This window comes from Pteronotus mesoamericanus, unplaced genomic scaffold (assembly GCF_021234165.1).
Source record: "Pteronotus mesoamericanus isolate MK-2021 breed Mesoamerican mustached bat unplaced genomic scaffold, CSHL_Meso_final contig_94, whole genome shotgun sequence".
NCBI classification, from domain to species: Eukaryota; Metazoa; Chordata; class Mammalia; order Chiroptera; family Mormoopidae; genus Pteronotus; species Pteronotus mesoamericanus.
Genome location: NW_026555285.1, coordinates 2470410 through 2496348, shown reverse-complemented (window position 1 = coordinate 2496348; position 25939 = coordinate 2470410). Strand labels below are relative to the sequence as shown.

The 25939-nt window shown below is 36.5% G+C and overlaps 1 protein-coding gene across 2 annotated transcripts in view; it reads right to left on the bottom strand.

Annotated features, from left to right (window-relative positions):
• Positions 1 to 8693: 8693 nt before the first annotated feature.
• The window catches only part of KPNA3 (karyopherin subunit alpha 3), a 113832-nt gene continuing 96586 nt past the window's right edge, over positions 8694 to 25939 (bottom strand). For both annotated transcript variants that reach the window (XM_054586315.1, XM_054586317.1), the window contains 7 exons: positions 17184 to 17315; positions 16100 to 16228; positions 13769 to 13873; positions 13590 to 13661; positions 13273 to 13435; positions 11777 to 11871; positions 8694 to 11229 (listed from right to left, as the gene is read on the bottom strand). In XM_054586315.1, the coding sequence (XP_054442290.1) occupies positions 11131 to 11229; positions 11777 to 11871; positions 13273 to 13435; positions 13590 to 13661; positions 13769 to 13873; positions 16100 to 16228; positions 17184 to 17315 (795 nt within the window). In that variant the 3' untranslated portion in view covers positions 8694 to 11130. The remainder of the gene's footprint in view (positions 11230 to 11776; positions 11872 to 13272; positions 13436 to 13589; positions 13662 to 13768; positions 13874 to 16099; positions 16229 to 17183; positions 17316 to 25939) is intronic.

Here is a 25939-nt window from a genome sequence, read left to right as displayed (position 1 = left end):
ACAAAATTTTTGCATCATACAATCTAGCTATCTCTTTAGCAAACACCTCTCCTTTTTTTCCTATGGGTGTCTACTAAAATGGCATATTCTATTTATAATACATTTTATAGAATACTGTGCCACTAAGTGGCCCTTATTCACCTATCTCCTGGCAGTTAGGCATGGCTAGTGACCTCTTAGACATGACAGCTGTCATTCCAAGTATGGCCTATTTGAAATTCCCATGTCACTATATTTGCCTTTTTTAAATTGTGGAATGATTAATATACAATGTTATATTAGTTTCAAGTGTACAACATACTAATTCAACATTTGTATATATTGTGAAATGATCACCATAATATGTCACCATACATCTTCACACAAACATAGTTCTGCCTGAAGTGAAGATAGGCAGTCACAAAGAATAACAATAAAAAGCCAAATTAAATATTGGAGATAAGACAAAAAAATGTCAAACATCTCATTTGGAAAAAGCACATACTCATAGTATAAGGTGGACTGTTTTGTGCCTATATTTATTTCATAGTCTGCATTAGCCCCAAGAATCAGATTATAAAAATCACTTATACAAGGTCTGTACAGAAAAGGTCTAGCTATTATTAATATAAATATTTGCATGACACCAGTGTAATCTGGCAGTCAAGGAGAGTAGACTGGAATGCACATGCATTAACAATGATGACTTCACTGTACTGGTCAGTGTGGGTGGTAGATGCCATTGAGTGAGCACATGTACTGTGTGGCCATCACATTCAAAATGACTGAGGAGTAAAGCAATAAATCTGCATCAAATTTTGCATGGTTTGAACATTCCTCCATGGAAACTATTGGCATGATTCAGAAGGCTGCAGCTATGGGCAACTTGTGATTGATTGGCAGCTTCATCAACGACAATGTGTTTGCTCATGCATCACATCTCATGCAGAGTTTTTTTGTGAAACATCAAGTCATCCAGCTGACTCAGCCTCCCTACAGCCCAGATTTGGTGCCCTGTGACTTCTGGCTTTTCCCAAAACTAAATCACCCTTGAAAGGGAAGAGATTTCTTATCACTGATGATATTCAGGAAAATATGATGGGGCAGCTGATGACTGGGAGAACTGTGTGAGGTTCCAAGGCACCTGTTTTGAAGGGGACTAAGGAGTCATTGTCCTATGTACAGTGTTTCTTATATCTTGTATCTTCAATAAATGTCTCTACTTTTCATAAAAAATAAAATAAAATATTGCAACCCTTATTGAACATGCCTGTGTTTTTAATTTGGGGTAGCCAGGTAAAATACAGGATGCTCAGATAAATTTGAATTTTAGATAAAAAAATGAATTTTAAAATATATATTTATACTAAAGTATCACCAGGGTGCTTATGCTAACAAGATTATTTGTTGTTTTAAAATGTGGTATGTACATACAATGGAATATTTATTATTCAGCCATAAAAAGGAATGAAATGCTGACACATGTTACAACATGGAAGTATCTTGAGGACATTATGCTAACTGAAATAAGCAAGTAACAAAAAAATCAAATACTGTGTGATTCCACTTATATGAGGTATCTAAAGCAGTCATATTCCTAGAGATAGAGAATACAATGGTGGTTGCCAGTGGTTGGGGGGAAAGGGAATTGTTTAATGGCTACAGAGTTTCAGTTTTGCAAGATGAAAAAGTTTATGACGGTTGTTTCAAAACAATGTAAACATACTTAACATATTGTATCACACATTTAAAATGGTTAAGATAGTAAATTTCATGTTATGTGTATTTTACCACAATTAAAACACAACTTCTTGGACTTAATAAAAGTTCAGTAACTTTCTTCTCTAGTTATTCCCTATATCATTTTTTTATATAGCAGATGAAATTATTTTATGTTTATACATTTATTGCTAGTCTCTTGCCACTAGAATATAAGCTTCACAAAGCCAGGGGTTGTGCCTGGCTTGTTTACTACTGTGTTCCTTATATCTATTACAGAGTTTGACATACACTAGTTGCTCAGTTAAATAAGTGATGACTGAAGGAGTGTGGCCAATCATGTCAACTAAGAAAACTGACAGTCACTCTTCTCTTGTATATTCAGCTTCTTTCTCAACTGGATATCTCCTACCAACTACCCCATATCACCCTTTAATGACTCCCCTGCCCTCCCCTTCAGAGTAAAATAAAAACCTAAGAAACTAATTAGATCCACTGCTTTCATATTCTGCCCCTGCTCTTCAGTCCTTCTTCCTCTAGTTTCTGCTCTCTTTACTGCAGTGATACAGCTCTAAAGTGACCAGTGACCTCTGCATCATTAACCCAAAGGACATTTCCTGTCCTTACCTTACTTGACATCTCAACAGCATCACTGGACACTGAATTTCTTTTCCCTTGGTTTTCTGAGAAATCACAGGGCTTTCTTTCTACCTTTCTAGCTATACCTCCTGTTTCCTTTTGCAACCTCATCTTCTGCTACATGCCCAAGGAATGTTGGAACTCCATGGGCATGCAATTAGTCTTAAACCCTGTTCTCATTGTAAATGCTGAACCCAGGCAGTCTCATCCCTGCTTTCATAGCCACCAGATATAGAGGAATCAAATGTCTAACCTGGCCCTCTCCTCTGAACTCCAGATCAATATTTTTAACTGCCCTACTTGACAGTCATTTGGATATCTCAAGCCAACAAAACGAAACTGCACTCATCACTCTCTATTCCCTGTAAATCTCAAGTGTTCTCTATTTTGTTATTTCTATTTATCATTTACTGCAGTCCAAAAACCTAGAAATCATCCTTGATACTTCCCTTTCTCCAAACTCCAGATCTAAGGTATTTCCAATTGCTGTCTATTTTTGCTGCCAAGTATCTTTTGATCTCATCTACTTCATGGACTAGGCTGTTCATCTCTTGCCTCAAGTGTTTTACTCTCACTAATGTGATCTCTATACATCACTAAACCCAAAGTACATTTCCTGTCCTTACCTTACCAGTCAGTGATTGTTATTAAACACAATTCCTCTACCATCACTCTTGTTTAGTGATAGTATCTACCATTGATCTTAGAATACCAAAATCTTTTATGTGACATACCTAAAGGTTATGGAGTTCTGGCTGCTAATTATTTATTTACCCTTGCTCCTAGTAACCTTTTTCTCTATTATCTTTTCTATAGTTACACATGCTTTCTTTCATTTCTTGAACTCACCATGGTGCTTCCTACGTGACCTTTGTAAGTATTGTTTCCTCTGTCAGAAAGCATACCCAGTAAATCTGCCCAATTTACACCTGCTTTTTCTTCACCATCTTCAGTTGTGTATTCTGGAAAAACTTAACTTCCTTCTGACTGATAACAGAACCTTCTTTACAGAATTGTTGAAAGAATTGGGTTGGTATTTCTAAAATGCCCATACCAGTGGTGGCTGGCACTTAGGGCTCACTCCCAGCCCAATTATTATCTTCCTATCTAAGCCAATTCTATTTCATAGCATTGTATACCTTCCCCTCTCCCCCAACATATGTCATAACTTTTATTTATGTGTGTATGTAAGTATCCTGTGCCCTAGCGCAGTACCTGGCATGGGATATGGTACTTATGAAATGTTTGACATAAGTACCAATGTATGAAATGTTACAGGTTTAGTCAAAATTCTTACTTATAAAACACTGGAGACATGGAAAGGATACAATCAATAAAAGAATTTGATGTTATTATGAGGAAAACTAGGCTACAATACATATGATTTGTATAAAATCTTTCAGGTTTGAAAGTGTAAATATCAAACTACTGGGTCAAAGAGACCTGATGACAAAGGGAGCTGAGGCTGTTACTTGACCACAAATCTAATTATAATGAAGCTGGTAAAATAACTGAAACAATCTCTTCCACATTAATAGAATTGTGTCCAGATAATGGAATGTTGCAGTTCCATGATACCCAAAAACTAGTCACATCACATTCAGTTCTTAGGGTCATTGGAATGCATGAAGCTGACAGGGACCAGGTCCAGGAACAAATTTATAATTAGGATGCTGAAATGCATGGGTGTTAAGGTTGAGGAATGGAGCTGATAAAAAGAGATCTGTCTTCTGCTGTCGGGGAACAATAAAACATCTACTCTGAATCATGAATAATTAATTTATAATGACAGTCATTTAAGAGTGGTAGCTTATGTTCAATATTAAGAAGACATGGTAACTACTAAAGCTATTCAACAAAGTACAATAGAACAGGCTCACCTGGGCTGAGTGTCTCCATCATTTGCTTCTCAGACTCTTCTTTTACTCCTGCTGGAACTTTCCATAAAATGGCCTGCCTTAAAAATCTGATTTTTATCTTTAAAGTTATGCAAAATGTGTCTTTTACTGTGTAACACTTAGGCTTGCCTTATTACCATAAAACTGTTTTACTTACCATCAGGTCAAAGTGCGATCCTGAGTCTTGTGCCAAGTCTTCACATATTATTTGGCACAAGACCCCATTTATCTTTGGGTACCACAGTTTGAAAAAAACAAAATTACTCAGCAAGGTGGATGGCGATTGGTTAGGGTTGGGAAGACAGATGTCATAGAAGAAATTCCTGCAGAAAACACATCCTTTATAGTCTAGAATAGTTCCTCTGCTTTTAGTCATTTTTAATTAACTTGAAAGTTCCCTGATGGGGCCAATCTCTCACAATGCTTCAAAGAAGTGTTTTTCAAAATATGCTGTGATTGTTCTGGTCCAATCCCAGCTTTCCCAGAGAATTTAAAGATCTTCAACTAAATATGTCTGAAAATACACTGCTCCAGTACTGGGAAATGCCCTGCCTGGTTTCAGGGACTGCAGCCTCCCCAACAGGTGAAAGGGCCCCAAGGCTGGAGCTAATCAAGGAGGCCTTGGGAAAAGAGGCCACTGAGGAGACAAAAACTGTCCCCCTCCTCCCTCACATCATCGTGCTTGCCCCATGATGGTTGGTTAGTCAAAGACTGGTAAGATCTCTCATGAGGAGAGATGACCAAAGACAGACATTGGCTGGATGGGCAGCAGGAGGACTTGGGGGACACGGAGAAAGGGCAAAATGGCCCACCCCCCTCACCTCTGCTTGGACATGGCCAGAGTCCTCATTCTATCTGTAAGAAGTCTCCTTATCTCTTGGCCACTCTGCCTTGCCCACCTGGCTCAGGCTTGAAACAATACCAAAGGCAGGTACAGCCCCAAGATGGATCCTGATTCCCAGGGGGAAATCAGGCCTAGAAGTAAGTTCCCTGAAGCATGCTTTGTTCTTCCTTCAAAAATCTGCCATAACCAGCTCATACTGGGAAGGAGATTTACATTATTCAGAGACCCTGACCTGAGGTAGGTCTCTTGTGTTCTTCCAATTGTTATCTATGATCTCTGTCTTCTGTAAACATAGCCTTTTGACACTGATCGAGGAGCTTTGCATCCATACCCCTTTGCATACGGTTCTCAATAAAAGACTTTGGACACGGGGCGGTTGCGGGGGGCGGCGCGCTCGGAGTCTTCTCCACTAGAGGGAAGAGCCATGTCCCCTCTCCTGGCAGAGAAGTGTTTGCGACAACTCATGTTTATTCCCCCATCCGTGACAAAGCTGGGACGGGCTCTGCGGGATTCAGAGCCCTGCTCCCACCTCAGCTGGCTCCGGACAGTAACCCTCATATCCAGAAGCGCCCCATGCGGCGCTCCCTGCAACACCAGAACAATGTTGAGAAGACTGTGGTCAACCAATACATTTGATTGTCACATGCCTTGTTTTTTAGCCATAGGATAAATTTATGGGTACCTAGTTACTCCGTATTTCCATTTCTACCCTAAGTCCTTTTCAATAGACGAGGCTCAGTACTACCAGGAGTTCCCACATATGTATGATTTGGGAAATGCAGTTAGGTCTGGCTTTTATTTCTCCTGAAATTGAGAATGAAGAAAAAGATACACTTTTGTCCTTTTCTTCTTTTATCTTCTGCACCTGAGGAATGCCTGGGACTGTTCACAGAAAGGCATGACTGAGACTGTCTCATTTGAGTGGTTTTGTACAGGAATTGGTTTAGGTCAATGGTTCACATTAGGGGCAAATTTGGACCCCAGGGGACACCTGGCAATGCCTGTAGACATTTTTGGTTGGTTGGTATTTTGGGGAGTTGGGGAGGTGCTACTGACATACAGTCAATAGAACCTAAGGATGCTGCTAAACATGCAACAATGCACAGGACCTCTCGAACCACCTCCCCCCCCCACCCCCCCGCCACCACTATCCAGCCTAAAAGGTCATTAGTGCAGGGTTTGATACACCTGATTTAGGCTAAAGTTTGTTGAGGGATTTCATGGGCAAATAAAAAAGACTAGGGATATGAGAATGTTGCATCCCCTTTCCCAAATACTCTCTCTTGTTATAGTACTGAGCCCCATCTATCTATCTATATAGCCTCTGCTCTACATAGTACTTTCTGAGAATCATTCTACTGCTATTTTTCAGCCATCTAATAAAGTACAAGAGTTACATGAAGAGTTCCTTTAAAACTTCAGACAAAATGAATGGTAAGTTACATAGAACACTCCTTGGTTTATATGCCTTAACACAGGGGTGTCCAACTTTTTGGCGTCTCTGGGCCACCCTGGAAGAATTGTCTTGGGCCACATGTTAAATACATTGCAATACGTAATCACAAAAAAGTCTCAAGTAAAATTTATCATTTTGTGTTGCATGTGGACTGTGGGCCATGGGCTAGATACCCTTGCCTTAAAACTTAGTTTAATGTACAAAAATTATATTATACTTCCTTCTCCAGACAGATTTAATTAAACCCTCCAGTTCAATTAGGATTAGGAAAATTCATAACCATCCCTGTAAGACAACTGACATTCATAAATATTCACCTGTGGTAATTAAATAATCCCCTGAAAAGGATAACCCTTCTGAAGGAAATTATGGCAAGATTCTGTAGAAGTACCATCACATTTATTTACTTATATGCTACCTCATAAATAATTTGAAGTGGCATTATACAAAAACAAAAAATATTTGTATAGGCAAAATTTGGCTGTTCCTTTGTTTTTAATTAATCCAAGATTTCATTTAAAGCCACAACCTCTATCTAACAACTTCAAAATTTCAGGTTTACATCAAGTGGTATTTAAGCTATGATATTTAAACCTGAGATATGTAGAGAGAAGGTCATGTGATGATAAGAGCAGAGATTGGAGTGAAACAGCTTAATCCCAAGAATGCCAGCAATCACCAGAAGCCAAAGAAGAGACAAAGAAGGACCCTCCCCTAGAGCCTAGAGAGAGAACATGTCCCAGCCATCACATTGATTTCAGACTTCTGTTCTCCAGAACTGTGCAACCATAAGCTTCCATTATTTTAAGCCACCTGGTTTGTGGTACACTGTTATGGCAGCTCAGGAAATTAATAAAGATTTTGGTACGTATTTGTCACAAAATACTCTTAAATCTAGGATTGTTACTGGTCATGTCTGTCATAGTGGAAAGGAGATACTAAAATACAGTGAGGTGTGTCCTGTCTCAGAGGCTGTCAGCAGGCAGATCGGCCATTGGCTCCTCCAGGGGCAGGCTGTAGGATTATATAACTCCCACCAAAGGACCAAACACATCAGGCACCATGCATGGTATCGTGTGGGTCAGCCAATGCTGATGCTGCCGAGGAATTCAGTGATATAGAGGGCCATTGAGATCTCATCAAAAGTTTCCACCAGCACCCTGTGGAAGGAGGGAAGGAGATGCTGACTCCCTTCGAGCTACATAACCCGGTGACCAAGTAGCTGCCTCAACTCATGACGAGCAACTGTGGGCTGGAAGAGAGAATCATCAGTCTAGGCAGCTATGATGACTCTAAACTGGAGTTCCAAAGTTTCTGGGAGCTGACTTGGAGAAGCTGCCTAGAGCGTGAAGCTTAAGAGTCCAGTCTCGGGGAGCTGAGAGCCTTCCCCTGAGATTCTTGGGGGAATGTTGGCAAAATGGGACCTTAGAGACTGTGGGCCTGAAAATAAAACTACCATCTTTACCATCACCACACTTTTCCCCAGCCTGCATCTCTCACTTCCGCAAGGTTCAGGCTCATAACGGCTCTTTCAGGGTGTCTTTGCACTTCATCCCTGGGGGCTCAGTGGTGATAACAGGTCCAGGAATCCCCACCAGAAGGAGGCTCAGCGGGTGGGTTGGGGTCAGGGATGGATGTGGAGGAGTCAAGATGGTGTAAGGGCCATATCTTTTGGTAGTGGATGCAGGACAGAGAGGAGCTGGGCTATGGGAAATGATCTGAGAGGGGCTGGGAATAGGGCTGGAGATTTGGCATTAAAAAAGGTCTTTAAGAACCTACCCCTCCTAATCTCTTCCGAACCCAAACTAGCTATCTGTCCAATGCTATCTCTTTCTGCCTCCAGCTCTGCCCCAGCCTTCTTCCATGACTGTAATAGGGCTGGTCAGGGAAGTGAGAGCAGGGCAGGGGACTGGCTAAAGAGGGCATGACCTTGGGAGTGAGAGTACCACCTGGGTGCTTGGGCATTTAAAAAATGATGGTTGTTTTGTATCATTTGATTAAAAAATGGAAAAAGTGAAAAAAAAATACAATGAAAGAGTTAATTCATAATTCACCTCCACTGTGGTTGACGTTTTAAAAATAATTCTAAATTTAAATTTAACCACATACAAAACAAAACCAGAAAATCCAGATACTTTTAGAAATAAGTTCTTCAATGTTTTATCATATTTGATAGCAGCTTTTTTATTGGTTACAAAACCTAAGCCCATATACAAAATTAGGAACACATTTAGATGCCTCTTTTGAAAGAACGTTTTAGTCTTTTAAAACTGAGTTAAAAAAAAATAAAAACAATGCAATTCTTCAACACTGTTTTGAAAACTTAAAAGTGCAACAATATACTTAGTTTCCTTTACTCTACAAAATGGCGCAATTCCAATTCCATACTGATAAGGTCACAACAAATTGAATCAAGCAAATGCATACAAATGTGTGCACTACTTGATGCTAATATTCACTTATGTTAGTTTGTACTTAAAACATAAAGGAAATGGGAATTGGTACGAGAGGCCCAATTTAATCTCAATGTGTGCAAAATTTAGAAGGTAACTGTCAGTAAGTATGGAGAGTCCAGAAGAAACTAAACTGGAGGGGGTTCAATTCACAATATCAAGAAGATTTGGACTTGAAGGGTTTCACCACAATTTGTGACCTTAATTAGCTTTGACTCTGTTATTTCCTATTTTCAGTGAACACCACAATTTCAAAAATTTAGACTACAGTGTATGAACAGGATGCAGTTAGCATATGAAGCTTTAACTCAAAATTTGGATAAAGAAAAAAGGCACAATGAACTTCAACTCAATTTTATGTGCACAAGAGTTGAAAAATCTGAGCCACCTTAAAGAGAAATTGATTCTAAAATTTATAAAACCTATAAATAATCAGAGGCCAAACCACTATATTAAAACAGATTCTCTAGCAAGTAAAAATCTTGCAGTTTAAACATAAGCTTGTATCCATTTGGGATACAAGACAAAACTCACTCTTTAAAGTGGCTCTACCTTGGCAGATACATATATTTGTAATGAATGCACACCTGCTATGTGTTTGTTTATCAGTGAAAACACCCCAGCTGATTCACAAAGCTCTGATGGCATCTGTCTCACCTTCATCACAGTAAACACTCCCCCCCACTCCATTGGATAACTAAATTAGTTTAGATTTTCTATCTCTTCACATCAATGCATTGGAAAATTATACCCAGTAAACAACAGCAATAAAACCATTTCTGTGACAGCACAAATTATTGTTTTAAAAATTTCAAATTCATACTTTCATTAATAAATAACTGGGTCAGACAATTTACCAAAAGCAGTGACTTTACATAGTTAATACCAGATTTTGCAGAAGTACTTAAAAGATCACTGCAAATCAGGTTTATGTTAAATAACTGCAGATTATTCCTCTACACAGATCTTGTCTGAATCTTTCAATATGTGAATATGTTCTTACAGTAAGATCTGAAGTAACTTTCCCAATACTCAAAAGAATGAAGTTTTATGACACTTCTTAATAGTTGCTGGTTTGTTGCCAGCCAACCATATTATCAAAAGCACAGGTTACTAAGTAAAAAATATTTTAAGACTAAATTACAGTAAACATGAAAGCTCCACAGTTTAAACCCAATATAGATCAACCATATCCAATTATCAATTTAAAACGAAAATATTAACTCCTGAAAGCTAAAAGCAAGATTTTCTTTTTTAACACCACCAATGAGTACTTCAGACCTTTGTTTTTTTCCTTTATAGTCAGGGACTCTTGCTTTCAACTTAAACAGAAGTTCAAGTCCATAACAGGTTGCAGCTCAGGTAAAATACCATGCACAGCATTTGATTACTTCAAAACAGCAGGAACACAGGCTGAAGTAAGTGGTCAAATAGGGCTTGCTGTTCTCAAAAATTAGGTATAATGGCGAAAGCATTACCATCCATAGCTAAAGTTCTTCCTCCAGCCCTGGCTTCTGAGGCAGATAATAAACACATCAATTACTGGTAGATGAAGTACAGTTTTTTAAAACTTATCTGTTTAATCAATAATCAAGTTTCTTAAGTGACTTTTTTTGTGTCAGTTCCACCAATGAATATCATTTGGCTTGTACTTTAAAATGTATTTTTCCACATAAAGAATACGAAAATATGTTTGTGGAGGACAATGATGGAGGCTCAGATCAGGCTAAACCTCTTTAAAGTCTTCCAATGTGTATATACATCATACCAAAGTGTCTTGATCCACAGCGCACCATTTTCCAAAGGAATATTAAGTGGACAGCTAACATGCCACCACTATGGAATATTCTAAACTGGAGATTGCAGTTGTCAGCATGTGGCACCAGGGAACAGGGAATAACAGGGTAGTTGAAATTGTTAAGGAGAATTCTAAAACAGTTTAGGAAATCATGCATATGCATTTACAATCCATGTGATAGTGACTTTTGGCAACTGCAAAGTGACTGAGACATGGCTTGCTTTAGAAGCATCAAAACGAAGAAGAGGCATTTGTGTTTTGCAGCCTTTTGTTGTTCTGTCATTTGGTAGCCATCTGGTGGTGCTTCATATTTAATGTGGGAGAGATGCTGCACTCAATTGAACTCAAAAATTAAATTCTTTTGTTTGAAGGTTGGCTGTTGGGTCAAAATTATAAGTACCTCCTTGTGTTGCTTCAGGAATGAGGCAAGGATCTTCATCAATCTATAAAAAAACAGCAACAAAATATCCTGATTATATTAAAATACTATACATTATGGTATAAGCAGAAACGATTTACTTCCTAAGGGATAATTCTGTATGAATTTTTTAATCAGTTAAAACTATTTAAGTAAATCGATGTTATTAAGCACTTTAACAATATAAAATTAAACACATATTTAAAGATTGCCCTGTTCTTGAGTTCCTGTATCTTTAGATTTATTGTACCTATCTAAATATACTTCATTTCTATAGTTACTATCTCTTCTCATTTAACAGATTGCAAATGTAACAAGATCTGTTTTTAAAATTTTACCTAAAATGAAGTTTCAGACATAGTATTTGAGAAAAATTGATTTGTGGAAAATAATCATTAAAATTTTTTACATTTAGATTTTTATAAATAACTGGAAGAATGCCATCTCAAGAGTATCTTATATACAATATAAACTTAATTCATATTAATAGTAAAAGGAAAATTCTTAGTAAACTTATCTATGTATAGGTTTCAATGTACATGCAGACATACCATACTTTAATGTGTACTTACATCATCGCCAGAGAAATACTGATCTATGATTTCAAATGCTAACTTATATATGTCTTCATTTTCATGTTGCTGTAAAACTTCAATTTTCTCCAGACCTGACAAAAATAAAATAATTAAACAGATAGTAATTAAGCAGATAAAACCAAACTGTGCTCATTTTAATTATGACAAATCCTAAAGAACTCAGAACACTCTCCAGAGACCCCCAAAGATAACAGTTTGTCTAAAAAAACCAGATAAAAACCTGAAATGTTCTAGTTGGAGGACCAGTATCCCACTCACTTCTTTCTCTTTAGAAGCCCTTGAGGTACCCTGGTCCCTAAGGCAGGCAGTTTTAAAAACACTCAAAACACTCCATTTAATACATGAGGAAGCTGTGTCACACAGATGTAAAGTCATTTATTTCAGGTTGTACGGCAAGTTAGTGACAGAACTAGAACTAGGATCTTCCCAAACTGTTTTAATATAATTATCCTGTTCCATATAATAATTTGCATCTTTTCCTTTGTCTTCCAAATATTGTACTTTTATATAATTACAAAAATAAGCTTTCAGAACTTAAGGATTCACTGAGATAAATGAAAGATAAGTCTTTAAATTCTGAAGTAATTTCTTTAAAAAAATGAATAGGGGGCTTATGTCCTATGGTCACAATGAGCTTTGGAAATAATTTTTCAGAACAGTAACTTTACAATACCTTCATTTATATTCCCAATATATTTATTCCACATATCAGAGGCATAAGTTTATAAATATAAATTCTTGATAATAAATATTCTTCCTTGAAATGTTTTTTTAGCTAGGTTATTTTGAAATAGTTGCATTTTTCTTTATGTAGTAACATAAAAAATGGGAAAATAGGTATCAAAGATAATGAATGAATAGTACCTTATAACATTATAACATGAAGTAAATATGTATCCTACTTGTAAGTATTACTCCCATAGACAGAACTAACTATACTGATAAAACGCTGAACAGTAACAAATCTGTAGCTCAAATTTTCTGGGTTAAGTTGTTCTAAACTAGAATACATGGCGAATTTCAAATGGTCTTAAAAAGTAAAACATCTTAAAACCAGAATGAACAGTGAATTAACATAAAAACCTGGATTTTTAATTATGCCTTTATAACTATTTCTATGACCATCAACAAGACTCCTTAACATCTCTAAGATAATTTTTTCTTGTTATTAAGAAAATACTTCCAGTCTGAATACTCTATGATGCAATAGCACTGTGACTTCATGAGTAGCATTTGTGTTTCCTAAAAAGTAATGTGAATCTCTAGGAAGGTTTCTGAGTGACTGTCACAACCTTTTTCCAAAGTACATACTATCCCTCGGAAAATCCTCTTGGAATGATAATATAGTGAATAAAGAACAGCAACATACTCTGATGATGTGACAGCAATGTACCCTAATAGTTTTCTTTCAAAGAACTAATGTTCCAGAGTTCCAGTGCTCTACTATTTTTCTTTAGTAAATCCACTCTTACCTCCACATTCTTCTATTATTTCAGCTATTGTGCTTGCTTCATCACCAGCCATTATCAGAATGTTTTTCAGACCGTCTAGAACCACTTGAACAACTTGTGAATCTTTTACTGACAGTAAATTACAAAATGGTGGTATTACATTCTGCTGTACAAGGTATTCAACCTACACAACAAAAGAGAAAAAAATATTTTTGTTTATATATCTTTCCCTCAAAAAGAATACAGTATGGGCTTATAAACAATCAGTAATTCTTAATCATAATACAGCAGTATACTTTACAATATTAACAATCATAAGTTAGGTTCTCCAAACTCACTTGATCTTTTCTGCCACTTATTGTTAAGTTGCTAATTGCCCAAGCAGCTTCTTTTTGTGTTCCAAAGTCCCCCTGAAAATTAAAAAAAAATCAAAAAACAAATGATAAAATGAATTCTTTATTCAAAAAGTTTTGGTCATAAATATTAATATATACAATGAACTCACAAGGTGACTGACCTTAGCAAGCTGATGAATAATCATTGGGATTAGCCCAGCATCGATTACAGCTTGAACTTGCTGCTGGTTGCCTGCTGTTATGTTGGAAAGGAACCACACTGCTTCCTACAGTTGAACAAAACACAAGGCATCTTCATTTGAAAAGTTATATTTTTAATGTGTTTATATTTTTTATTTTAATGTAGCTTATGTATAATAACACAATCACTTAAGTTGCATTAAGGGGAAGGCATCTAAAAATGATTAGGTTATAAAAAATCACCATTTTAAACAAGTTATAAGGATACTTCTAGCTATAATATTTGGGCCTCATTAATCTAGCATTTACCCATTCAACAAAATATATGCCTACTGTAGGCTAGGAACTGTTGTAGAAAATGGTGGTATGGCAGAGAATAAAACAGTCAAAAACTCTTTACTCATGGAGCTTTTTACATTTTTGGTGCATGAACTCCTTCTAAAAGACAGATGATAAATAAATAAGTAACTACATTTCCTAATAAAGTGTTAAAACTACTTCTAAGAAAGGTGAGTTCTTTATTATAAACCTATTTATTTACAGGATTTAAGTCATGAACCAAAAGGTTTATTGTAATTTTAGTGTCAAGTGTGTACTTTTTCCTCCTCCAAAATTAAGATTTAATTGTAAATTTGTTTTGCCACCCATTTGTGACAAGATGTTAACAATTAGTGAATCAGTGTTTAGAGTATTTGAGTGTTCACTATAGTATTGTTGCACAAATCTCATAAGTTTGAAAATTTTCTAACTAAAATGTTGAGGGAATAAAGCCAAATTGGTAACTTCTACCTCCAGGATCCCAAGACAATCCCAAGATACAAATAACACAAAGTGATATAGGTGAAAAACTTCTGAAGCAAGTAACTACTTGCTGAAGCTGAGTAAGTATCTATGGGAATCCTTTTTCTTTTCCCCATAATACCTTCCTTCACTTAGAGCTTAATGAATGATAGGCTGGAGCATCTCTCCACCCATTTCTGCCTGGCTTCTTCACTTCTCGACTATTTCCAATTATGGAATACATTTAGCTGTAAAAATCACCTGTATTACTGAAATTTCTACAATAAGAAAAACTGGCCCAGAGTCTGAGAGACTCTGGCTTCTTTGCCTTCATTGGAACAAATGTATATATATCTATAAAATTTGACTTCTAACAACATACTTTTCTGTAAGAATCCAACTGTTAAATTATAGTCAAGCAACTATATAAATATAGCTATGACACAAAAGAAATGATCAATTATTCTGGTTTTGGGGATGGTGACATTTCAGGCAGCTAAAACTGCATTAAGCTAAATGCAAATAAAACCATGAGACATCAAGTCTACCACTAAAGGGGCAATCATAACAACACATACCCAAAGGAACTAAAAGCAGGGATTAAAACAGTTATATGCCAATGTTCATAGCAGCGTTATTCACAACCACCAAAAGGTAAAAACAATCCAAGTGTCCATCAACAGATGAATGGATAAATAAAATGTGGTATATATGTACAGTGGAATATTTACTTAACCATAAAAATGAATGAAGTTCTGATACATGCTCCAACATGGAGGAACCTTGAAAACATTAGCGTAAGCCAGACACAAAATACTTAAGTAATACTTAACAATTAATAAGCTTGTATTTCAAGCTTAGATCTTGAAAAAAGCAATTTTTATGATGTTTTAATTTAGGCACCCCATCTTTAGGTCCAATCTAATTTTGTAATGAGATTAAATTATGGTCTATTTGTTTATAAAAGATACCAGTCAGCCCTGGCCAGTGTGGCCCAGCTGGCTGGAGTGTCGTCGCATAAATTAAAAAAGTGTGGGTTTGATTCCTGGTCAGGGCACATGCCTAACTTGAGGGTTTGGTCCCCAGTCAAGGTATAAATGAGAGGCAATCAATCGATATTTTTCTCCCTGTCTCTCTCTCTTCCCCTCTCTCTAAAATCAGCAATGTCCTTGGGTAAGGATTAAAAAAACAAAAAAAGAAAAAAAAGGATACCAGCCATCCAGTGAGAGATTCTTTTATATATTCTCTACTAACGGCTACTAATTTGCTAACTGTTGCTACTACTCAATCTATTTAAATAAATACACTGATTAGCATAAAAGTAATTTTTATTCTGTGATGCTCAGGGCAGCACAGGTAGCAAGCAATTAAAAACTGAAACAAAGTAATTACTGAGGTCATCTGAAATAATTTTCAACTTAACTGCAGTGATTTTGAAGAAAATCACAATCAAGTAGCAACAACAGAAACAAAAAAAAGTTAAAAATGAGATATACTAAGAGAAGGAAATGCACTGAGGATATATGCCTTACCTTATTTATTTTCTCCTTAGGGTGTGACAAGAGATTTGGGAAGTGTGACAGGACATCACAATTGAGAACAACCTGGGTCTGCTCGTCGGTGCCTGTCACTATGTTGCCAACTGCTCTGAGTGCTGCTGTCTGGGGTGGGGATAAAATGTTTCTATAAATTTGTTTATGATGAAACACATTTTGCATTTTTTCAGAATCCTGAGAAAATGTAAAGATGCAAGGGGTGAATGATTACCACTTACTGCATTCTTACACAAAGCACCGTATAGAACTGAGAAACAATTTTAAACACTAGTCTTGTGAAAAACAGAACTATATGGAAAAATTGTATGGGAAAAGATTAAAACATAAAACAAAATTAAAAAATGTAAAGGTCCATTTTTGACAGCTATTTTTACCTATACTAAATTGGTATCACAGAAAGGTCGTAATAAAGGCCTGGAATGAGCAGACATTTTCATCTACAAAGTAACTTTAGCAGAAGTGGGATTAACAGATCTATCAACTACATATCCCTAAACAGAGTGAGGACAAACCGGATAGAAAGAGGAAGAAATGCACTTAACAGTGCTATTGCAATTATCTGGTGGAAAGAAAACAACTCTTGAACTAAATCAGTGACTCTAGATACAGAAGGAGAAGACAGATTTGAAGCCATGTAATCAGAATTGACAGGATTTTGTAATGGAGGGAAAATGAAAGAAGGAATTCAAGGTTTCCAGCTTGGACTATGCCATCTGTCCACTGCAAGGGGACATAGGAAGAAGAGCAGTTTTGTGGGAGAAAATGATACCTATCAGTTTTGTCTGGTTGAAATAATAATTAGAACCCTTAACGGAGTTCTTACAGGATATGTCTAAAGGCTCAAGGACAACTGGGTACATGAGTCTGAAACTCAGCTAGAGAATCTAGGTGAGATAAAGATTTGGAAATCAATAAAATCAGGTTCAGTAAAATGGAATTATGGAAGACAGGTGCATACAGACAGAAGTAAAACCTAGTTGTTCAGACTAATGGTTACAGCAAACAAATTAATGGTTATAGCAGACAATTTTATACAAGTAAGAAAACTTAAAACACTTACTTGAACTTTCACTTCTTGGTGGCTCAGAAGGGGCACGAGAAATGGTACAACCCCTGAATCAATAACCATCTGTATCTGCTCATTACCTCCATCTGTCAGGTATGATAGAGCCCAAACAGTATCTACAAGAATCTATAGAAAGTAAAAAAGAATTACGTTTATGTATTCATTTGAATGCTTCAAATACATAATAGACCTGGGGCGGGGGGTTACATAAAAAGTAATTAAACTTTTTGTTTGAACTTGGTTACTTATCTGATAAACCTACTAAGTAGGAGATAACTCTCTTTCAATGCTGGCCTCAGCTCATTCTTCACAAAAATGAGACACAGAAGTCTAGGACAACTTCAACTTCTGCAGTTATACATCAGATAGATGAATTTACAAATAGGCAGAAAAGTAATTCTTGCTGCCCCCACAAATTGAGAACCTAATAATCACAAGGAAACACTTTATATACAGAATGAAATCAATATACCATGCTTCCTCAAGTCTAGAAGAGACCTAAAAGATCACGTTTTTATACCAGTAGTTTTCAAACCTATCTAATATAAATAATATAATTTTTAAATATAAATATTTATAGTTAAATATAGGTGAGGCAATATAAATAATTTTTCAGATTAAAGTAAACAGATGAAAGAAATGACCTGGTATTTTAACTTCATTTGGAAAAAAACTTATTTGCAAAGCTCTTGAAAAATGTCCTCACTTAAAAAACACGGAGTATAAAACATGTCCTGTATGCATTTAATTTTGCAAATAATAAAAAAACAAAAACGAGGCTCAGATTTGTTGACTCATTCAAAGTCAAACAGCTTATATGTAGCTCTCCCTGACTGTCCTCAGAGAAATATAAGTACAGGTCTCATCTCATGCAAAATCTACAGATGTTTCCTGTTAGGGTTATCCAAAGTAAAGACATTCCTTTGGGCTAAAATAATAGCCACATGCTTTCAAATCTCTCCTTCAAAAAGGTATATATATGAATAAGAGCAAATAAAGGCACATATAGTCCACACGTTCTGCGTTACTAAGAGTCAGAGAACACTACAAAATTTCAAATTCTTTGTAAAAAGAGAAAAAAATTAAATTCAAGCTTTTGTTTGAACCTCCTGCTCCAAGCCTGTTTGAAACTTCAGAGAAGAGGAGAGGGCTTAAAGGTCGCATATCCAAGTGAAACAATTTTACATTAGTGGGACCAAGAACATATGGCCTCAACAGCCTACAATACTTTCTATATGTCCTTTACAGAAAAACTTGCTGACATCTTTACTAGAGGATGAGATTCATTCAACTAAGATGACTGGGGAAATATCAAAGACTAATACCAATGTGGGGATGAAAGTGGAAGAATATAAATTCTTTTTGTTTTGGGAAAAGAGAAATACTTCAACTTCAAAAAATGGGAAGACAGAAACTCTGCCTGAGAGCTAAGCCCATCTACTACCCTACCCTAGATCTATCAATGTGTGTATTGGCAAAGCCAGCCTACTACCCAGTCTGCCAGAAATAGGTGACAAGATTAACATAGAAATGAGAGGCTCATAACATGAAAGCTAAAATGTACAGGCTAAAACTGAAAGTAACTCATTATTCCAAGAACCAGGATCATCAACTCAAAAGGGAGAAAAAAACAGTCAACAAATGCTACTACTAAGATAACATAGATACTGTAATTATCTGACAAGGATTTTAAAGAGACTATTATAAAAATGCTTCAGTGAGCAATTATGAACATGTTTGAAACAAATATAGAAGTCTCAGCAAAGAAATAGAAGACATCTAGAAGAACCAAAAAAATAATTAAACAAAAAAAAAAAAAATAAAGAACCAAAGGAAAGTTTAAAATAGAAAAATTCAGTAACCAAAATTTAAAACTCACTGAAAGGACTCAAGAGTACAAAGAGGAAAAAAAATTTAATGAACTCCAAGATAGACCAATACAAATCATGCAATCTGAAAGGGAAAAAAAAAAAAAACCAGAACAAACAAGCAAGCAAACAAGACTGCAAAGAAACAGTTCAGGGATTTGTGGGACAATAAACAATAATGAAAGATGTAACATTGGTGTCATCAGAGTCTCAAAAGGAGAGGTGGAACTGAAAAAATATTCAAAGAAATAATAGCAGAAAATCTCTCCAACTTGGCAAAAGACATAAACCTACAGATTAAAAAATGAGAGGATGAGGCCAGAGAAAAGAGATAACAGAATGAGCTCAGCAGCTGTTGTCCAGGTAAAAGACAGAAGTTAGAAAATACCATTTAAACCCTGGCCTGGTGGCTCAGTTGGTTGGAGTGTTGTCCCATACACCAAAAGGCTCAATCTGCAGTCAGGGTACATACCTAGGTTGCCAGTTTGATACCTGGTTGGGGTGCATACAAAAGACAACCAATCGATGTTTCTCACATCAATGTCTCTCTCTCTCTCCCCCCAGCCCCCCTCCTCTTTCTAAAATCAACAAAAACAAACCCTGAGTGAGGATTAAAAAAACCCCAAACATTTAAAACTACCAAACCAGAGAGTAAAAAAGGGCATTATAAAAGATATAAGTATAAGGTAATATTTGAATAAAATTAAATCTTTCTAAATACCAAAAGAAATTTAAAAAAAAAGAAAAGAAAGTATACTCAGTAGAACATAAATGCACAAATTATTATGTAAAATAACATGACAGTTAAAAACAAACATATCAAACAATGTGAATGGGCTTAACTCACCTATAACAAGAAAAAGATTTTCAAATTGTCTCCTAAAAGAAAACCTACTCTATGGCACAGCTAAAACAAAGTAATTCAGAAACACTAAAAATAAAAGAATGAGCAAAGAAATCCAAGTAAATAAGAAGAAAATAGAGACTACAATCCTATTAGACAAGTTCAATTTAGGCTAACAAGCATTACAAAGAACAAAGAAGGCTATTTTATATAAAGCTAAATTTCACAATTTACAATGAAGATATAACAGTTATAAAACATCTATTCACCAAATAACTCTACAAACACCACACAAACATCTATTCACCAAATAATGCTATAAACACCACAAAAATATGCAAAAAAAATATAAAAAATATACTAATAGATTTTCACACATTACTGTCAATGTGAGGGAGATCAAATAGACAAAAAATAAGGATATACATCTTATAAAAATACAAGCATACCTTGTTTTGTTATGCCTTGCAGAAACTGCTGTCAATCCAAGAAAGAAGTAACCTATCAAGAAGGGCTCCTGGTAGTTAACTGGGCTCAAATTTAAAAAGAGCCTAGCAGTTTTTTGTAAACAGGGGCCTCACACACAAGCCACACCTCAGGGAGAAGCCTGCACTGAACTGACTACCTCCTGCACTGAGCTCCTTTTTTCGCACTGTGTTCCTGCCATCTGAGCCAGACCTTACAGGAGTTCCAGGAACTGCATTTCTACCAATAGGATTGAGACTTTCCCCATCCAATTATCCATGCAGCTATATCTTCATTAGCATCTTTACTGACTAATCAGGACAACGCATTTTGGACCAAACTGTATTTGAAGTCCTCTTTTTCATGAGGATGGACCAATCAGGGACCAGGTGCAGGGACGTCTCTCTATATAAGTCACCTCCTCTCTGCCTGGAGGACACTTTCCCTATCAACCCAAAGACTGAAGATTGTTTTCTGGCTGCAGACTGGAGCTGAACTGTCTAGCTGGAGAAGTTTCTCACTCACCCAAGGGCCACCTCACAGCCATGATGTTCCACAACCATACTAACTTATAATTGAACTATAATAATATTGAGCTGTTCCACAGCTGTGTTGTATTACAATTGAGCTGTTTGTACTGCATTAACTTTCTTCTTCAGTGCATCCCAAATTGGGGGTTCTTTTTGGTATGAAATTGACACCAATGACCATCAATTGCCACTGAGTGGCACTCAACATGGTGTACTGAAGCAATGACCTGATCTCCTGATGCCGTACTGAAACCAAAGTATCTGGCAGCTGCACAAGCCCCTTGTGCGCAAGTTGTCTTCCCAGTGGTGCATGGAGGCCTTTAGGAAGTCCTTTCAGATCCAAGATCTTCCAGGCTTGTGGTTGAGAACTTGGAGAATCTGGTTTAGGTAGAGGACCCTCATCTGGTGACCTCAGTTCATTCGTTTGTACTGAGAGGACCCATTCATGAGATTTAGTTTTGGTGCTTAGAAGGGGTATCTGTTCGTTGAGTTTGGTACCAGGGAGGTCTTTCCTCTGCCCCATTCAGTACCAAGGAGAGTATCCTCCAGGTTGGGAGTAGGCCTTGTCCATAAAGTTAGTGGGGATGTCACTGCTAATGGTCACCTGAAAGGATTCTTTCATAAGGAGGGGTGCATGTAAGAATGTTTACCCTTAACAGGCACTGGGGGAGGGGAGGCGACACAGCCCATATGTAGTAGTGCACAATGGCTAACCCATGCTCAAAAATTTTCATGCTATAATCAACTGCCTCCTGGGTGCAGCAGAGGGAACTTTGGCTAATTGCATGTACAAAAACTGCAGTTCAAAGAATTGTGATTGGCTAGGTTTCTAGACAAAAATCATGCAAGATGATCTGAAGCTTTTTTCGCCAAGATGGGATTCCTTTGAAACCCCAAAGCTTGTCTATTTGCACATTCAATTAGAACAAAAATACTGTACCTCCCAGAAAGAATGGGAAGCCTTTTAAAAAAAAATTGGTCTAAATAAAATCAAGAGGCTACTATTGCCTCCCTTAGAAAAAAAATAATTCTAGGATCATGGTGCAGACTGAAAGTGACCAGAGAAGATGGGGAAGGAGGACAATGGTGGAAAGAAGAGGAAGGGACTAGACAAAGAACGTGTATGAATGACCCATGGACATGGACAACAGTGTGGGAATTGGCTGTGGGAGCTGGGGGGTGGGGGGGGGTGGGGGGGGTGGGATGGATGGAGGAGGGCAAACGGGGAAAAACTGAGACAACTATAATAGAATAAACATGATTTAAAAAAATAAATGGTAAAAAAATAAAAATAAATATTAAAAAATAAAATATACAAAAAATACTTTCCTTTTTAATTTTACTTAATTGGAAAGATCTGAAAAATCAACCATAATTTATATTACCATCATTACTTCTCACATGAGATATTAAAAACTGTCTTTTATATGTCAGGTACTTTGACAAATACTCTTGAATATTTTATTAGTATGTAATATATGGAAGATAACATTGAATACTGAAGCAGTCAAAAAAAAGAAAAATAATTCTAAATTGTGTAAACATCTTGAAAAATTAGAAAACGAAACTGGTGCTTACAAAACTGGATCCTTCATGTACCAACTCCCTTGCCTGCACCCTGCCTGACTTCTGCATCTTGTCTTTCCCTCCCTCGTCTTCTTTGTCTCCAGGTGTGCAGCAGCCATCTTTTGCTCAGGCTTTACCTCTGGAGCTTTGTCTCTGCTACCCCCAGCTCTTGAAAAATCCGTCTAACTCATGCCTTTTGGAGCCATTCTCTTTACTTTCTGAGTTTTCCTGAAACCTAGAAATTTTTGTGCACTGTTGCTTTCCATTTGCTTTTGTTTGTGTTTGTTGATAAGCCCACCTTAAGGAGAAACTTTAAAATAGAGGATCTCAAACCTCTCAGAGACAATAGAACACACTTTGATTTTAAAAACACCTTTAAAGGAATTCTTATAGCATGCAAAAACTTTGACCATCAGAGGAAAACCTCAACTTAGTCTATCTGCTAGAAAACATATTTGGATCCCTAATTTTTGTATAATTTTTCTTTTTAGTTTTGTATTGTGCTGTCTGGTTATAAATGTTTATATATGTTAAAGATAAGGTCTATTTCTACTGCTAGATAGTACTGTCAAAATTGATTTGTTAATTCAAATTTAGATTATAAAAAGACCCTATTAATTAGCTTAAAACAAATGAGTGCTCACATAAAATACAGAGACAGAATCTAATGCAATTACCTTTCAAGTGCATATGATCCAGGATTAATCTTTAGTAAATAAAAACTAGCTTAAGGATGTTGGTTTAATTAAGAAGGGCATGTATTTGTCCATTGCTCTGCTAGCTTTGGGGCTAGCAAACCAGATGGGAAACCAGGGTAATAAGTTTGGAGACCTTAGCATGTCATTTGGAAAGGCTAGCAGGGCACAAAATAACTCAGACTAAGATCCAGACATTTTCAACAAGTCCTAATTGGATGTTATGGTAATGAAAAATGACTGCATATAGAGAATAATGTGTGTTTGGGGGTATGAGGAATGCAAATAAATTTTTATTGAAGGAAAATAAAAATAATTTTGTCCTAAAGTGATTATTCCAGTTTATGAGTGATCAGATGTCTAAGGAATGTCTAAGAATGTTAATTTATCTTTACACATGCTTCAGACACAACTAGAGATGAACCAAGTAACAACTGCATACTTACATTTAATCCCTATGTGCATTAAAAGGTGACTCACTAGGCTTGGGATGCTCAAATCCTGTACAGTCCAAAGAAAGGACTGGCCCTTGATCAACTCCTTTGAGATAACCTGAGCCCTTGGATTATCATGCCTGATAACATTGTATACCTTAGACCTGGGTCCAGACAGAAAGCTTATGCTAATAATGTGATTTTGTGATGAACACTGCTTTCTGTTTGCCTGAGGCCTCTGGCAGCACTGTATCACTCTGATTTCTGGGAGGGGATGAAGACTAAGTAGCTAAGGTCAGTCATGCAGGCTATTCATGCCTTCTGTGAGTGACCACCATTAAAACCCTGGGCACCAAAGTTCAGAAGCTTCTGGTTGGCAATGCTTCATATGTACTGTCACACACGTTTTCTGGGAGAATAAAGTGCTGTCATTACAACTTGACTGGGAGAGGACAACTGGAAGACTGCAATAGTTTCTCCTAAACCCTAACCTATATGTCATTTGCCTTAGTTGATTTTTAAATCAGCATCCTTTTGCTGAGATAAACTATGAGTGTAACAGCTTTTCAGTTATTCCTTCTAGCAAATTCCTGAACTTGAGGGTGGTCTTGGGAACCCCAACACACTTATGACCAAGTATCACTAACAACCAAGTCTCAGCACATAACCAATGTGCTACAACTGATTAAGTTCATCTGTAATCAGTGAAATAGGCTATAACAGTATTAACTGTTAGGTGACAGTCAAAATTGCCTAGGCATGTCAAGCCATGGATGGACAACTTGAAAAAGGGCAAGAAAACCAAATGCTACAGAATCACTACAATTGTAAACTAACCTTAAAAAGTACAATGATTAGAAAGCAAATGAACACAGACTGACCTGGATCAGTCCAAATTTCTTTTCTAGTCCTCAGGGTCAATATTTAATTGTTCTAATGTCACACAGGCACAGAGAAGTCCATAAACCACTTTTATCTCCACACGCCAACCCAGCTTTTCCAGCATTCTCCTAAGTCATTGTCTTATAAATTAAGTCATTCCTGCTGTTTTATACCTTTCCCTACTGCTATTGTTTTCTATTGTGTCCTACCCTAAAACCCAAGTTAGAAAGCTGGGTTATTATTCCTGATTCTTTTCTTCTCTCACCACACAAAACAAAACCAGCAAATTTATCATCTAAACATTCCACAAGTCTTCTCTTGTTCTTTTATTCCTAATTGTCTAAGCTCTAGTACTGGTCCTAATATTCTCTTACCCATACCACAAAATCACCACCATCTGTCTTCCCAGCTCCAGTTTCCCCTAAAAGCTATACACTGCCTAGCAGTGTGATTATCATTCTAAAATACAAATCAGACCATTATTCTCTGGCTCCCCATCAGCTACATAAAAAGGATATATGGGTCTTAAGGTGGTACACAAGATACTGCATAATCTAGAATCTGTTAAATGTCTTATTTTTCCCCTACACTTTGTTTCATAAGTGATGCTTCCATCTCTCTATATAAACTCTTCTGCATGCTTCTATTCCCTTGCTGTTGCTGCTCAAATGCAGAGTTCTTTAGATTTCAATTTTTGCCCTTTTTCTGAATCCTACTTGATGTCCATACTTTTATAAATCCCTTAAATACTCATAAGTTTCAAATCTGTATTGGCTTTTCCTTCTTGGAAACATTGCTATGGAAGAACAAGTAAATCAGAATCAAGGTGTCTGTCCTACAATAAATTCATCATCCTCCCCTACCAGTCTCATCCTTTTTCTTTGTTCCTTTTGATGGATGGTTCATGGTATTATTATCTATTTAAATTGCCAAATTAGAGATCAAAGTAGTTTTTACTTTTCCTTATCTTTGATTTTTTTCCTCTTGAAGTTCTACTCACTTTATTTCTTTCTCCTAAATGTAGTAAGGCAAAGTGTTATTCTTCCACAGAGTAAAACAATGGGTAAATTTCATTGTATCGAGTCCAGCATTGATCTGGCATCTATTGTTCCAATTAAGATCTCTTTCTGATTTGTTGTACGTTTGTGTTTTTATAATCTTATCTTTGTTTATATATAAACACAATATGTGTGTATGTCAGAATTGTGTGATTTATCACTGGGATAAAATAAAATACAGCTTTGCTAACATTTCTTGAGGCAGTGTAGTTAATAAACACTGGACCACATTTGTCTAGTTTATTTTAGTACATTAAACTCTTAGGAAGAAACCTTTTAAAGGTAACAAATAACTTTTTATTTGTGACACATTAGCCTGAAATGTAAATATTAAGGGAAAGATTTTTAGTTATATGCTAACACATTTTCAAAATGGATAGAAAAGTGACAAAATGGATAGAAATGGAT